General features: G+C 41.4%; 1 protein-coding gene across 6 annotated transcripts in view; it reads left to right on the top strand.

Moving 5' to 3' along the window:
* The window catches only part of MCTP2 (multiple C2 and transmembrane domain containing 2), a 247,840-nt gene that overhangs the window by 88,401 nt on the left and 143,726 nt on the right, over positions 1-15,713 (top strand). For 5 of the 6 annotated variants that reach the window (XM_086711463.1, XM_086711462.1, XM_086711459.1 and 2 more), the window contains 4 exons: positions 7,790-7,932; positions 8,724-8,800; positions 9,319-9,430; positions 13,571-13,606. In XM_086711463.1, the coding sequence (XP_086567589.1) occupies positions 7,790-7,932; positions 8,724-8,800; positions 9,319-9,430; positions 13,571-13,606 (368 nt within the window). The remainder of the gene's footprint in view (positions 1-7,789; positions 7,933-8,723; positions 8,801-9,318; positions 9,431-13,570; positions 13,607-15,713) is intronic. The other variant, XM_086711460.1, reaches the window with a different exon arrangement.

Below are 15,713 nucleotides of genomic sequence, written 5' to 3'. Positions count from 1 at the left end.
TTGTTTCTTCTTTCCCATGTGATGGAGGAAAAGTGCCCTCTGAATGTCCATAATGCCCATAATGGTTTCTGAAGGTGGGTCAAGAATGTGGCACTTGGACACTTGATGTAGAAATCTCAGCTTAACTGCCAGGGGGCAGCAGCAGCCGCTCAAAAATCATCACTGGCTGTTTTTCTGGAAATCATTCCTGGCGCTTATTTAGCCAGCCTCAGAGAAAGTCAGAACTTATGGATCCCGTGTAAAGACAGCTCAGGCTTGGTTATTTTTCTGACAAGAAGAAAAAATTCAACATATGCATAATATTGAGAAGATTCTAATTTTTTTTTTTTCACATTTATTACTGAGAGACAGAGCATGAGCAGGGGAGGGGCAGACACAGAATCGGAAGCAGACTCCAGGCTCTGAGCTGTCAGCACAGAGCCCGACGCGGGGCTCAAACTCACGGACTGTGAGATCATGACCTGCGCTGAAGTCGGACGCTCAACCGACGGAGCCACCCAGGTGCCCCTTACTGAGAAGATTCTAAACGTATTTGATAAGGAGATTGAATAGCCCCTTATCACTCTTAAGCCAGAGGATAAGAAAAACATCAAATTGATACTTTTCCGTGTTTCCAAATACTGTTCATGCAGGATGAATTCATCGTTTTGTACCTGAGTTTCCCTAAAAGACTTGACAAGTAAGTGTTGACTTGAATCAGAACTCCTAAGATCTCCTAACAAAAGTTATCAGATAGTACAAAGTGTGAACTTCATGTAAAAACATGGAGATAATTCCCTTTCACAAACTGCTACTCTGAGAAATGCATTCAATTAGGAGAGCTTTCTAGCTTGACAACCTTTCGTTTGAAGAAACCGTATGGCTGAAGTGTTTTAACATGGCAAATGAGCTTTACTGATGGCAAATAAGTGAGTTCTGCCTACAAATATTGCTTTTGCATGGATTTTTATTTTCAAATTAGGAACGCTGGTTTTTCAAACCTATATTATATATACGTATGCCCCAATATACACATAAATGACCATTAAGCCGATTTGTAGAAATATATTGACGGGGACAGAAGGAGACTGATGTATTATTGGCTGAAGAAAGCAGGTAAAAAATACAATATGAAGGCTGGTTTCTTTTTTGAAAAGTCAGAGTGTGCATGTAAAATCTAGGTACAGATCAATATATTAATCTTTTCTGGATGGTAGTAATTCTTTCTTTCCTTCTTTCTTCCTCCCTTCCTCCCTCCCTCCTCCATTCTTTTCTTTCTTTTTTTTAATGTTTATTTTTGAGAGAGAGAGAACAGAGGAGGGGCAGAGAGAGGGAGACAGAGGATCTGAAGCGGGCTCTGTGCTGACAGCAGAGAACCCTATGCGAGGCTCAAACTCAAAAACGATGAGATCATGACCTGAGCTGAAGTCGGATGCTTAATCAACTGAGCCACCCAGGCGCCCCATCTTTTCTTTCTCTTTAGTGCATCTTTCTGCTTTTTCCCACATGGCCATGAGTTCTATTACAAAAAGCAAAGACAAGTTGTTTGTAATTAGTGCTTCATTACAGATTTATTTTATTTGCAGATTCTTTATTTGATCTTGAGCCAGTGAATAGAATATTTGTTCCACGTATCACTTCCTCTGTTGTTTCTGACCATTTTTTCTTGTAATTCTCTCAAGATAGTAGATACAAGTAATATGATTCATGATGACTGTCTCCTTGATAGACCTCAGTTATCTGGTGTCCTTCTCACCAAGCTATCTGTCATTTTCATCAGGATATATTTGCAGAGTGATCCAAAATCGTCAGTGAATAACATTAGGACTAGAGATAAGGCAGTAGCCAATACTCATGGATAGTTAGTGCTTTTTAATTTTTACTACAGTCCTTTCTTTCCAGGATAGCTCAGATCATTTCATGGAGATTTTCCCCAACCACATGGGATCTCGTAAGAAGTATGTAAGATAAGGAATTTTCTCTTCGACGTCTGCAGAGAAAAGGTGATACAAATTTCATACCTTTAGAGATGGCAATAGAAGGGTCCGTAGAGAAACAGACGAGAAACAAACGGTACATGTTATGTTGGATAGGTAAAATAAGTGAATATTTAATACCGCATACTTTGTTATAGACACCCCTTTTTAAATTAATCGAGTAGTAACACTTACTAACAAAGTAGCAGTTGCTATGGGATTTTGTCAGTTAATGGCTAGAGTCTGCTATTAATGAAGTATATTAGTTCATTCAGTTCTCAAGATAAGAGGTTGGTATATTTTTTATATACAGCTAAAGATAGTAAGGCACAAGGAAACGGAGTAAAAGTGCCCAAGGAAGGGAGATTTTACTAAAAGGTGGTTAGGCAAAGGAAGGTACGGGCTTGTCATCGACACACCATCTTATTTCAAATGAGATTCATTCACTGATCGCATATTTGTTCTCCCAAGACTGTGCACATTAGGCCATTTTGGGCATGCATCTTATCTTCTACAGCTTTGATTTGGAGGAATTTAATAATTATTTTTAGTTTGCTCCTCGTGAAATATTTTCTATGTTTAAATAACTTGATGAAATACAGAGTAGAAAACTTTTGAGCTGTTTGTATAGTTGTCTGTCTTAATGTAGCTCCTGGCAGAGTTCAGTTTTGTATTCTACACTGTGAAATTCCAAGGGAGGAGATAAACAGCTTCTCCCAGTGGTTTTGACTACCTAACCCTTTCAGTCCAGGGAGCCTCCGTGCAGGTGAGGTTCTGTGATCTCACGGTTTGTGAGATCTCACGGATCATGGTTTGTGAAACCCTGGGTTACTTCTTCCGGGTACAGCTTTCTCCTGGGCCCTCAACTCCCTGGTGCTGCATTATCTCAACCACCAGGTTTTCTGGCTTAGCCTGTGTCTTCTGCCTTCTACATTATAAGCTCCTGCCGGGTTTATATTTCCAAAGCTTGGCTCTGATCATTTTACTCTCCTGTTCATACATAAACCTGAATTTCTTTCCCTCTTCACACTGAAATAATTCCAGATGGGCTAAGGATGTATGTGGAATGAATGAAAAACTACAAAATCTTACTGTGCGAAAATTTTCTTCTAAGCAGAATGTTCAACTACAAAGCCATAAATAAAACTTTGGTACATTCGACTAAATAAAAGCAAAGAAACAAACAAAAAAACTTATCACAAGAAATAGCTTGACTATAAATAAATTATGACAAGATTTATGGCCAATGGCTGATATCCATAATTAAACACTCATTGAGATCCTGAAGCAAATGACAAACTGTGAGACCTTAGAAAAATGGACAAATGGAATGAATGGGAATTGCTCTGACAAATACAAATGTAGGTCCACTAAAATATGAAAGATTCTAAACTTTGTTCAAAACGTCACCGAGAAAAATAGAGGTATCCTTTTCCACCTGCTGTTCTTTTAAAATAAAGGCACAGAGGGGCGCCTGGGTGGCGCAGTCGGTTAAGCGTCCGACTTCGGCCAGGTCATGATCTCGCGGTCCGTGGGTTCGAGCCCCGCGTCGGGCTCTGGGCTGATGGCTCAGAGCCTGGAGCCTGTTTCCGATTCTGTGTCTCCCTCTCTCTCTGCCCCTCCCCCGTTCATGCTCTGTCTCTCTCTGTCCCAAAAATAAATAAACGTGGAAAAAAAATTTAAAAAAAATAAAAAAATAAAAAAAAATAAAATAAAGGCACAGAGCACCCAGTATTGGTGATCATGCAGAGAAACAAGTACAAAACATATAGTCTTGGTGGGAATGTAAATTTGACAGACTTTGGGAGAACAATTTGACAGTATCTGTCATAACCAGCTGTCCCAATGTTAGAAGTTCCCTCTGAATATACACTCCAAGACAGTCGTATAAGGATGTTTATTATAGTATTGTTTGCACTAAAACAAACAAACAAGAATGGAATGATGTAAGTATCCACTATTTGGTGGCTAGTTATGTAAGTAGTCAATAACACAGTGAAAGTTTCTGCAGTCGATGAAAAGAAATCTGGTAAGTCTGTGTGAACAGAACTGCGGGTGCTTTCATTGTGAAAGCGTGACGTCCAGTGCACGTAATATGATTACTCTCGAGTTAAAATCAATTCTTGTATGTTTTTCCTGTAGTAAATCCACAAAAGCAGCCCGTGAGAGGAAGGGGCATGAGGAAGGTGTGAGAGAGTGCAGACGTGTCTTTTTCATTTCGTATCTTTCTGAGACCTGTGCCTTGTCTTGTTAAAAAAATTAAAAAAAAAAAAACAGGAAAAAGCAAACCATCCTCTCTTTCTCACCGAACAAAGACTAAACTCCGGATTTTGTCATTTTATTTTTTTTTTTAATTTATTTTTGAGACATAGAGACAGACCAGGAGCAGGGGAGGGGCAGAGAGAGAGGGAGACACAGAATCCGAAGCAGGCTCCAGGCTGTGAGCCATCAGCACAGAGCCCGATGCGGGGCTCAAACTCACGGACTATGAGATCATGACCTGAGCTGAAGTCAGACGCTTAACCAACTGAGCCACCCAGGCACCCCTGGATTTTGTCATTTTCAAGCACTTTGGCCTCTGGCTCCAACCTGCCCGCCCGTTCAGCTTTATTTCTCATTACATTTTTTTCCACTTGATTTCCAGATCGGTGGAAATGCTGGTTTGGGCGCCACACAGATCTTGTCATCTTGGTCTCCTCCCTGCTCCCCGGCTTCAAAGCCAGTTCCTTCTGCTAACATGACTTCAGTCCTTCTCCGCGTGTTCGCGCCCACCCACATTTCAACCAGTATCTTTCTTTCAGCCTCCGCTGACACCCGGGCTAGAGCTAATCTCTCCCACCTGGGAAGTTCAGTTCTGTTTTGACACTTAACCTCTTGTTATAGTTAAGGCACGCCTGCTGCCCGCCAGGTGGACCGGGGCAGGATCTGGGACTGATTTACCTTCGTGACCCCGCCCCCCCCCCCACCACCGTGCCAGGCTCTGAAGTCAGCCATTACGGTTTGTAGCACGTGGACAGTGTTAGCAGGCCTGACAGATACAGAGTCACGGAAGGCTTGACAGGATGTAATGTCCTGGAGTACGAGCAGAAGGAAGGACTGTCCCACATGTGCTCAGGGGTGTGCTTTGGTGCAACCCTTTTGCAGGACCGATGAATGGCTGTTAGCCGCTCTGGGCACGCATCGAACCCCGGGGTGTCTGGGGTGCGGCAGAAGACTCAGGCCATTGATGCTTAACACCCAGATATTCTAAATTGGAGGGGGTACGTGTGACCCCATAGGGTCCACATAGCCGAATTGGTGGCCACACCAGGATGGAGGTGCCCGTCTGCGCCCCCCCCAGCTTCATTCTCCTCCCAGGGTACCACACCACCTCTTTCTCCCAAAGAGCCTCATTGTTTCTGAAGCTCCCCATAAAAAAAAAAAAAAAGGTTGAAGTCCACCCATTCAAGGTGCTGTCTCATCATTTGTCTAATCCGGAGTTGCATTCCTGAGCCGCAGACCTCTTTTCAGAATTTGCCTAGTTGAGATGTCACTTCCCTGACAGTGAGGCTCTTAGGCTCAGCGAGAAAATCACCATGTGCTCCCAGCGCCCCCCCTCCCCCCCCGCCCCTTTCTCAAATTTTCCCTAACAATTAACGCCACACTAACTTGACACCCTTTTTCCTTGTTTGGCTTTGTAAACCCTGGTCCCTTTTTCTATTAATTCCAGACATTAATATTTTCTTTCACGCAACTGACGCCATTCACCCGTGAAACCGTTTGAACATTATGTAGCTGTCAGGATGCCTGGGGATTACCCAGTATGCTTTGCCTGTGAGAAAGTGACACCGCCGAGGCCTAGTTTTGAGATGTTTATTTTGAGAGTGCGCTGACAGGCATGAAGGCCCGATCCCAGAGTGGCAATTTCATTTAATTAAAGGCCTCTTTTTATTAGGGTCCCTCCCCACCCCCCCGCCCCCCACACACTTTTTTTTATATATATATATCAGAATGATTGTTAAAGTCTGACTTGCCAGAGGTGTCCCCTTGTACTGTGAGAGGGAGTGGGGGCAGGTGGCTCGCTCACTAGTCAGTGTGCCACTAAATGGCTGTGAATGCCTTCCTGTTTTACTGTCCTGTCCGGAGCTGCCAACTAACATGACGTGTGTGTGTGTGTGTGTGTGTGTGTGTGTGTGTGTGTGTGTGTCCGAGATTAAAATAAAGACCGCTGGACTTCTGCCCCCGTGTCGGCAAACGTAAAATGTGAGAGTCGAGTGCGTACATCTGCATATTTGCGGTTGAATTTCTCGGTCTTCCGGTTCGAAGTCTTGCAAAACTGGAAGGCTCCCCCACCGCCCAGATCATTCTACCTCGGTTCCTCTGTTGAGACTTCTAAACAAGGTAGATGACCTTGCTGGATAGTGACACCTGTTTCTGTTAAAGAAGGAAGTTGGGGAAGATCGTGTGTTCAGTCATTGCTAATAATACTGCTGGTAAATAGAAACCCAAAAGAGGAGCTTGAGAGAATAAAAGCTCGGTAGTCACAACCTGGTAAATGTTTGCAACACAGTAGCCGAATTAATTTTTGACCTAATGGTTTCAGACTCTGTAGGCTTGACTTTCTATCAGGAATTCGTGATCGATAAATGTTTGGGGGGCCTGTGTTGGGCACCGTCCACGGCACCTGGGACACATCGGTGGATGAACCGGACTGTGGGTCTTTCGCACTTACTCATGGGTGCCTGTTTCGCAGTTAATTATACTATCCTCACTCTTCCGATCAGATTTTTTTTTTTTTTTTTTGTCTTTCTTTGTGGCATTATCGGCTGGCCTTCAGTTATGCCCTCACTGCTTCTGCATTCATTCGTGGCTTCTTTATTCATCATTCATGAGGTCTTAATGCACAAGTGTGTCCCAGATATGACTTGTCTATTGGCAGGCATGCAAGAGACATGCACAGAATTCATGGTTTATGTTGACCTGCCATTTTCTTTCTTTCTTTTTTTTTTTTTTCTTTTCCTCCCCTCCACTGTTCCGAAAGTGTGGAGGAAGGTTTGTCACAGCCCTTCCTTCTGCTTTGGGTAGAGTGGCTGGAGGGACATTATTCATTCTTTCTGGCGTCTGTTTCAAAGCTCCCCGGGCGGGTCAGGGGTATCTGCCCTGAGGCCAGCTGAGGGCCTGGCTGGTGTGGCATTCAGCAAGGCCAGGGTGAGACAATGTCCCCGGCTTCACTGCAGGTGCAGGAGGCAGCAAAGAATGGCAACTTTGTCGATTTAATCTCCACGCCCCCCAGTGACCCCCCGTCTTCATTCCCGTTGCCCCATCTTTTGAGCCCATGGTTCCCGAGATTGATTGATTTATTATGATTATATTCTAAAGTACAGCGTTCTGTCGAGTCAGCCATCTGGCCGGACGTTTGAAAATGGTTTCTTTCCCTTTTCGCCGACTCGCTGCCATTCTTGGGAGGGGCGGGTTTCTCCCCAGGACTCCTGACACCGTGGGCTGGAAAGGGTGGATTTTGTCTCTTGCATTTTTGTGGGTAGCGTTGCGATGCCACACCTGGGATGAAACGAAACAGAAAAAGCTCGAGGAACCCATTGGTGTTCCACCACTAAGAGCGAAGAAGAATCAGTCATTTACCCCAGATGGTTTCTTTTTTTTTTTTTTTTTTTTTTTTTCCCCTCTCGTCTCCACCCCTGGGGCCTTCAATCTCTGCACAGGGAGACATTTGTTCTGGGCGTGCTCAGGAAAACGCTTGCAACCAGGGAAGTGTAGAAAGAACCTTTACTTAAGGGAGATCCTAGGCGTTGACGTGCATTTTTAAAAACTGTCTCACTCTCTCTTTCTTTTTAAAGGCACCAGCGATCCCTATGTGAAATTTAAGCTGAATGGGAAGACGCTGTACAAAAGTAAAGTCGTATATAAGAACTTGAATCCAGTGTGGGACGAGGTAGTTGCACTTCCCATTCAGAGCCTTGATCAAAAGCTCCGTGTGAAGGTAATCCCAGATGGCTTTCAAGTCTGCTCTTTTATTAAAAACGCTGATGTCTCAGCAATCCTTGCCCCCTTAAAAAGTCCACGTCCCCAAATTCTTTTATCATTGTTCGGCTCTGGGCGGAAAAACATTCGTGTGCAAGGGATTATTTGTACACTTCGTTGAAAGTGTGTGTTTTGTTTTCTCGGATCAATGGTGTATACGCCACAGAAAATCAGAGTGAAAATAACATCCCCATTGATTGTATTTAAGCTTACCGCACGTGGAAGAATTATGACTGTCTGTGCAGTGGCGAAAAGTAGGAAAGCCGTTCTCATCAGGAATAACTTTATACTTAATAGAGCTTTCCGCTACCGGTTGGAAGCACCAATTGCTCAAACATCTGGGTTACAACTGCATGACTTGAGTGCAGGATAGGGTTGCTAGAGAATATTTAGCAAATTTCTATTTAATTGGCAGATCTGCTCACCGTGGAAAATACTAAATTTTAATGAGAGACCATTTAAACTACAGAGAGTGGTCCATTGTGCATAACAGTGGAATGCATATGAGTACTGCCTTAAGAGTATTTTGTGCTATTGTTTTCGCTGTGGTGGGCAAAGTGGTCAAGTTTGAATAATTTCGATCTCTCCATCAACTTGGCTACATTCCTCGTTAACGGTACTCTGCAGATTAGTTTTTAGATCTAGAAGATTGAATTCAAAATTCCCAGACTATTGCATTTATTGATAATTCGGCAAACTCAGTTGGTTTGCCATATTAATGTGCATTACTGGCCTCTTCCCTCTTTGTAGGTATATGATCGGGATTTAACCACATCTGATTTCATGGGTTCGGCCTTTGTCATTCTCAGAGATCTTGAGCTTAACAGGTATTGTATTTTTACCTTCTAATTGTTCTTATGAATTGTAGAGGGAGCTCAACATAAGGTTAAATGGCATCTGTTTAGATCAAATGACAAAAAAAAATCTGAATAAATGAAAGGGTGCTTTAAAATGTGAATTTTTCTATTTTAGCTTTTAGCTCCCAAACCTAGGAGTCAGACGTTAAATCATCCACAGTGTGTTCTGGAATGTGTGTTGGAGTTTGAACTGTTAACATTCAGGTTCATTAACCTGCCTAACTTAAAAATAAAACAAGTATTTAAATTTTATTTGGGCAGTAAGGGGAAAGAAGCCATTAACCAACTGTTGAACAAGGCAATGCCAAACAATTCCCCTGCTCTGAAGATGGCTGTGTTATTTTTACTGAATCGGGTGCTTTGTAAAACTCGTGTCTCACCCTTAGGCAGAGGTAGGAGAGGTTTGCCATAAGCTCCTGATGCAGTTTGAAACTATCTGGTACTGCCCCTAAGTGCTAAAAGTGTCATTTGTTGCCTTTTGCTTGTAGGACGACTGAACATATTTTAAAATTGGAAGACCCCAACAGTTTAGAAGAAGACATGGGGGTCATTGTGTTAAATTTGAACCTAGGAGTAAAACAGTGCGATTTCAAGAGACATGTGAGTGTAACCCTTTTGTTCATTTCAAAATTCTTCACCGCAATTGTCCTTTGATAACTGGGTTACCAGATGGCTGGCATTTTTTTTGGCGGGGGTAATTATTTTGGGGGGGGGAAACGAATCATTGTATTGAGATGTAAAGTACCTATTTGTGGTTATGCACATCCTTTCCATTGGAACCCTGGAAAGAAAATCCTTTAAGGAATAATCTGTTTTGGCTAGGGATGTGGATAGTGTGGCTGTTATTAAAATGCATATCCTGCTTATGGTTCCCTTGTAACAGATCATCCAAAATATTTTTACTAAGTGGTAAGGTTTCCATTTACTATTTTCTTAGGTACCGGATGGCACAGGTATTTTTCAGCAATGCAAAGCAGTTCCCGGGATTTAATTATTACATTGTACGTTATTAGGGTGATCAAGTACATATTTGCAGCATTGCAATTTCTTCTGGTGCTTTTTTTGTTTGTTTGTTTGTTTTTAGCTGCACGTTTTCTGTTGGGAGTAGTTTCGGGAAGATATAAATTTTAATATCCTTCGATCTGTTATTTTCTGTACGTTTCTAGTTAATGCATCGCTTATTGAAGACCTCTCTAACACCAACAAAGCATTGGATTTTATGACGACATGACTGGGGCTCTGTTCTTATGAGCAAATAATGTGAATACAAATCATAATCTTATTTTATATTTGGGGATCAGACCTTATAATTCCAAGAATTAAAAGAAGAACAAAAAGCATCTTTGATCGTGACTTATTTGAAAGGCGTTTTTTAAAGCCAACTAAAACACCTGCTTGGAAAAGGACTGAAATGCGTTCAAACTGAAGCCTGTTTAGAATCTGATATGGAAATCTGAAGCCTGTTTATAAATTAGGCTTCTACAAGTGCTTCTTGAATTGAGTCAGTAGGGTCGATGTCTTCATTTTGACACCGCCTTTGCTTGTAGATGGAATTTATTTTCATGGTGAAAATCACGACTGATTTGCAAGGACACTCACAGAAGAGAGCACAAAGCAGTCGTGAAGCTGAACAGTGATTTTTCAGTTGCCAGAGAGCCCACAAAATAGTTGCTGTTTTTAATTTGGATTCTTAGGAGAGTTTACTCGACAGTAACTGGGGAAAAAAAAACTTCCCATATATTATTATTTTTTAAAAGAAATGGTACTTTTAAAACTCGAATCTTAAATTGATGTTGAAAATAAACTTTTTTTTTTCAACTCAACATAATACAGCTTCTCTTAGCCTAGACAGTATTGCTGCTGGATTCATTGTCATGTGCTAGTAGGTGACTGGTTCCTTGAGCTGGATGCCCTCAAAAAGAACATACGATATAAGTAAGCATCATCTGCCACAGGAGTGAGCTATTTCTGGCTGCTATGTTCTGAAACTTCTCTTACATATTTAAGTGGGGTCGGCAAAGTTGGATAACTTCTCATGAAAATAGCTGCCGATTCCCCTATTCCTTCTGTGAAATTTTCCTGTGGTATATCGTATTATGTTTAGCAGTCCTACCGGCCCTTAAAATATATTTGAATATGGCCCAAATTTGCAGTTTTAAAGTAATGCCGTTTCAGTTGAAATTAATTTCCAGTGACGGAGCTATTCATCCTCGATGCTGCCTGAAGTTTCTTTTGTAAAACCTCTCAAAGGGTATGTTTTCAGAGTCGTAAATGTAGCCACACTCGTCATCTTACTGAGTTTGGTCCTTTTTTCCTTAGACCCACCACGTCCTGTCTTCAAGAGTTTGTCAGCCTGCCTGCTCATGTGCTTTCTCATTTTCTTTATTCTTTGCTTATCTGGCAGAGGTGTAGGGTAAAATATATTTCTTGTCTGTATATTTTATGGGATATTATAATATAGAAAGCCCTGCCCACTCCCATTTGTTCTGATCAGTAGTTTCATTTTTTCTGTTTGTGTACTTGATCAAAATACACCCAAGAAAGGAATAATCCTTCCTGGGCCCTGTGTGGTTACTCGGCTTATGCAGTTTATATCGGGGGGGGGGCCCTTTGGATAGAATAGGTATCAGAAAATGTTCGTTCTTTTCATTCAGTGAAAACCCATTTTTATATTGGGTTTTTATTATTTAAAAAAATTTTTTTACATTTATTTATTTTTGATAGAGACAGAGCACAAGTGGGGGAGGGGCAGAGAGAGAAGGCGACGCGGAATCCAAAAAGCAGGCTCCAGGCTCTGAGCTGTCAGCACAGAGCCTGACGGGGGCCCGAACCCACAAACTGTGAGATCGTGACCCAAGCTGAAGTCGGACGGCCAACCGACTGAGCCATCCAGGCACCCCTATATTGTGTTTTTAAATGGGAATAACTAACACTGAAGCCTGGAAAGACAATAGATCATTTGATTGGGAATCAGTTTGTTTGTAAATTTCCATCACGACTGTCTTTGTCACTTTGGATCCCAGGCTGACAACAATCTGAACTTGAGCAAAGTGACTATAGACTGACCCTCACGTCCAGAGATTTAAGGATTGTATGTAGGCATGGTACAGTTGGAAGGCTGATGAACCTGCTGTCTGCTTCTTTTTCTTGGCAAAAATAGGATTCTAGTTCGAATTGTGGGCTCAGTCAGCAGACTTGCCTGGGTTTGAATCCCAGCTCCGCTCCTTTCTAGCTTCGAGAAATTAAGCGATCAGGTCACATTCGCAGAATTACTTAACCTCGCAGCTACAATTCCCTCATGTGTGAAATGAGGATAAAAAAAGTATCTCACAGGACTGTGAAGTTGGAGATTATCAAATGTAGTGCTTGGCATGGGGTCAATTGTCAATACTTGGTAGTTCTTCGGACTGTAGTAAGCAGACAGGCATATTCACTTTCCATTAATTTCCTCATCTCTTTTGTTGATCTTTTATGATCATTAACGCATCCAATGAATTCTAGGTCAGAGGGTCCTAAATAGCCATGCATACCTAGAAGACAGGAATTGATTTTGGTGCTTGTTTTGGTGCTTTGATTTTGTACTGATCATGTTTTTCAGTACAGTGCTGGGAAAATAGTAAAAGAACTGAGTTTAATACCCATATGGCAGCATCTGTGACCCTGCATCATGAGCTAGATGTTGAACTGCCAGTTTCACTAGGGGAAGTGTTTTTTTAATAAAGAATATTTTCAAGTTGTTTCTGGACCCCTGTTTCTGGTTGCTGGTCACCAGAATGTAAGAGGATTTCCCCCCAAAGACCATTTATTTTCTGGTTTCTAACTTATGGGGAAGATGTATTGTCAAAGTGGATAGGTCATTCACCTAAAGGTATTTTTTTCCTCAAGCATAATAGCAAACGTGGTCTGCTCGATTAGATTCATAATTGTATTGTAATCTCCCAAATTTATCCAAGTTTTAACATCCAGTTAGCTGGTTAACCAGCCAGAGTAGAGCCTCACAGTACTGGACGGTGACGGGGGTAATGAGAGGATTTTGCTAGGAAAGAATTTTAATTGTAGATGAAATTCAGCAACCTTAGCATGACAAATGAGAGATCAAAAGAGAACAGTGGTGATGTTACTTGCTGTTCAGAAAATTTGTTCTTCCCTCCCTCGGTGCTGTATTAGCCTGTTTTTGCTTTTTTTTTTAATTGTGCAGCAGCAGTGGCTTAGATTTTTTTTCCTATTATTTTGAATATTGAGGCTTGATCAGGGGGGATAAATGGAATGATTGTTTTTAATATCAAAAAGTATGGAAACCTAAATATTCATGAACACTGTCCATGAACTTCTTAAACATTTTCGTAATACTATGAGAATATTTCAAGTAGGGGAGATCTGCCTTTCCAATTTGCGTTTAGAGGTGAAATTACAGAGTTTTGAGGCAATTAAAAACATTCTAAGGATGGAGATCCTTCTCATACTATGAACTGATACTTCTAAAGATTGAGCAGTATTTGTACGTCCTTGTCTTTTCATTACTGAACACTGTGGGAAAATCCTGTAACACGACCACAGAAATGTGAGTTTTCTGTTTCTGTTTTGTTGCTCCAACGTGTTTTCTCTGTGACCTCGGAACGTGGGTGTTAGTTGTTTGAATATAGTCCGCGCCATCTAACTAATCACAGAATCGTCATTAACGATTCTATTTCTCTCTTTCATTTTGCCATTTTTTCACCATCCAATGGACTCAATCCCTAGCGTTGGTCAAACCGGAAGCGGCTGAGTGCCAGCAAGGTAAATATAGTTGTTTTCTTTTTTATGTCATTTGGCGAAACGTTCATCTTTGTTGCAAGCACAAAGGTATACGTGATTGGTATTAACCAACTTTTACGTACAACAGCATTCTCTTCCTCTCACTGTGGCTATGAATAAGAAGGAAACAACCTCCCTTTTACGTTTCGTGTAATAAGAGCATAGCCAGATGTTTGAACTTATATACTTGGTTTAGTGGTGACATTTTATAGGTGCCAGCCACGTTAGAACGTTCCACTTCATTAAGCCTGGATTATTTGGAGTGTAGCACAGTTAGGGTTAGTCCTTTAGGAAGTTATATACCATCAGATGGAAACTAGCTTTGGTGTTGTAGGGGCAATGAAAAGATTAATTGAGAGGGATAGGTGGTATCTTTTATAAATCTCTTTTATATTACTCTTATTTTACTGTTTATTACCTTTGCTGCTGAGAGTTTCTTGAAAGATTTCTTCATGATGTACTGGCGATTTTTTTTTTTTTTTACATTGTTAGTATCGTTTTAAGCAATTATAAACTGCCGTCCAATTTGTAAAAGGTCTATGTGTATCAAGGTAGGAATGCATTATTCATTTATCTGGTTATTAAATTAATACATTGCAATCCAGTGATTAAATGTCAAAATTGGTGTAAGCATAAACAAAACCAAAAAGGTATTTGTAACTTAATTTAGCTCCTCTGCTACTTTCTTTAAGTTTATTTATTATTTATTTATTAATTAAAGTTTATTTTATGTTGAGAGAGACAGAGATAGCGTGAGTAGAGAGGGGGCAGAGAGAGAAAGAAGAGAGAGAGAGAAAGAGAGAGAGAGAGAGAGAGAGAGAGGGAATCGTAAACAGACTCCGAGCTGCCAGCATTGAGCCTGATGCAGGGCTCGAACTCACCGAACCATTAGATCATGACCTTGGACAAAACCAAGAGTCGGATGCCTAAGGGACTGAGACACCCAGACGCCCCTCCTCTGCTCCTTTTAAAGAGAAATAACCAACAAGGAGGTGGCTGTGGTGTGTGTGTGTGTGTGTGTGTGTGTGTATTTGGCAGATACACCGACCATCTCTGTGTGTACGTTTATTTACACACACACATAAGTGCACAAATCGTATACCAGCTCGAATTTCTCATCTCACCGTACTTGAGTTGTTCAGTGCTGCGTCAAACAAGGCAAATGAAACAGAGATTTTGAGTGTTGGTAAGAGTGTGTCTGTGGGGGAGAGAGAGCGAAAGAATTGTCACCTGACTGGCACTGGTCATTTAGGAGGAATAGCAAACTTTCCAAACCTTGCTTTTTAAAACCCAAAGGAACCAAAGCCTACCTCTTCTGCGACGCAGACAGACCCTTTGCATTTTGAACATTTCAAGGATAACTACGATAAGTTTTGTTAACCAGTTCACTTGGTATACAAGACTCTCTCTCTTTTTTTTCTTTTGAAGTAAAATTAAAAGACGATAAATAATAATGTGAAACGGTCTCAGAAAATCCTCCAACTTTTGTCTTCTTCCTTTATAGTCACTAGAGGGTAGAAGATGATCATTTCTTGCCACAGAGGGGAGCCCAGCTCCTGCTCTCCCATATTAAGAGCTTCTGTGACCATCCGAAGCAGTCAAGTTTCCCGGCATGCTTTGGAGAAGCCTGACAAAGCAGTATTTTCTCGTTTATTGATTCTGCTGCTGCACTAAAATACTGGTACTGTACATCAATAACCATCTTTAGTTAGGGAGCTCCGGTCTGTGGAATAAAACTGGCAGTTTGTGGAAGAACATAAAGGCTAGAAAGAAAAATTGTGAGCTTGGGGAATATTGGAGTCTAGGGAGGACAGGAGAGGTTATGGAAGAATGGCCAAAGGAATGAGGAAGGAGAGAAAAAATGTTGACGGCCTGGATAAAGATATCAAAAATATGAAAGGAACAGTGGATCCTGGAGAGCAGTATTTATATCTGTACTGCAGAGTTGTGTCTGACCACAGCTGCTGTATTCTTTTTTTTTCCTTTCTTTTTTTTTTTTTTTTATCCCTATCATGGTCGTTTCTAGAATTTTGACTTCAGTGCGCTGGGCTCAGAGACTTAATAAATGCCCAGACCCTCCGTGCCTGTT

The sequence above is a fragment of the Puma concolor genome, chromosome B3 (genome assembly GCF_028749965.1).
Source record: "Puma concolor isolate L17-30 chromosome B3, mPumCon1.1.hap2, whole genome shotgun sequence".
NCBI lineage: Eukaryota > Metazoa > Chordata > Mammalia > Carnivora > Felidae > Puma > Puma concolor.
The sequence above is the reverse complement of the archived record's forward strand: the minus strand, read 5'-3'. Positions and strand labels throughout refer to the sequence as shown.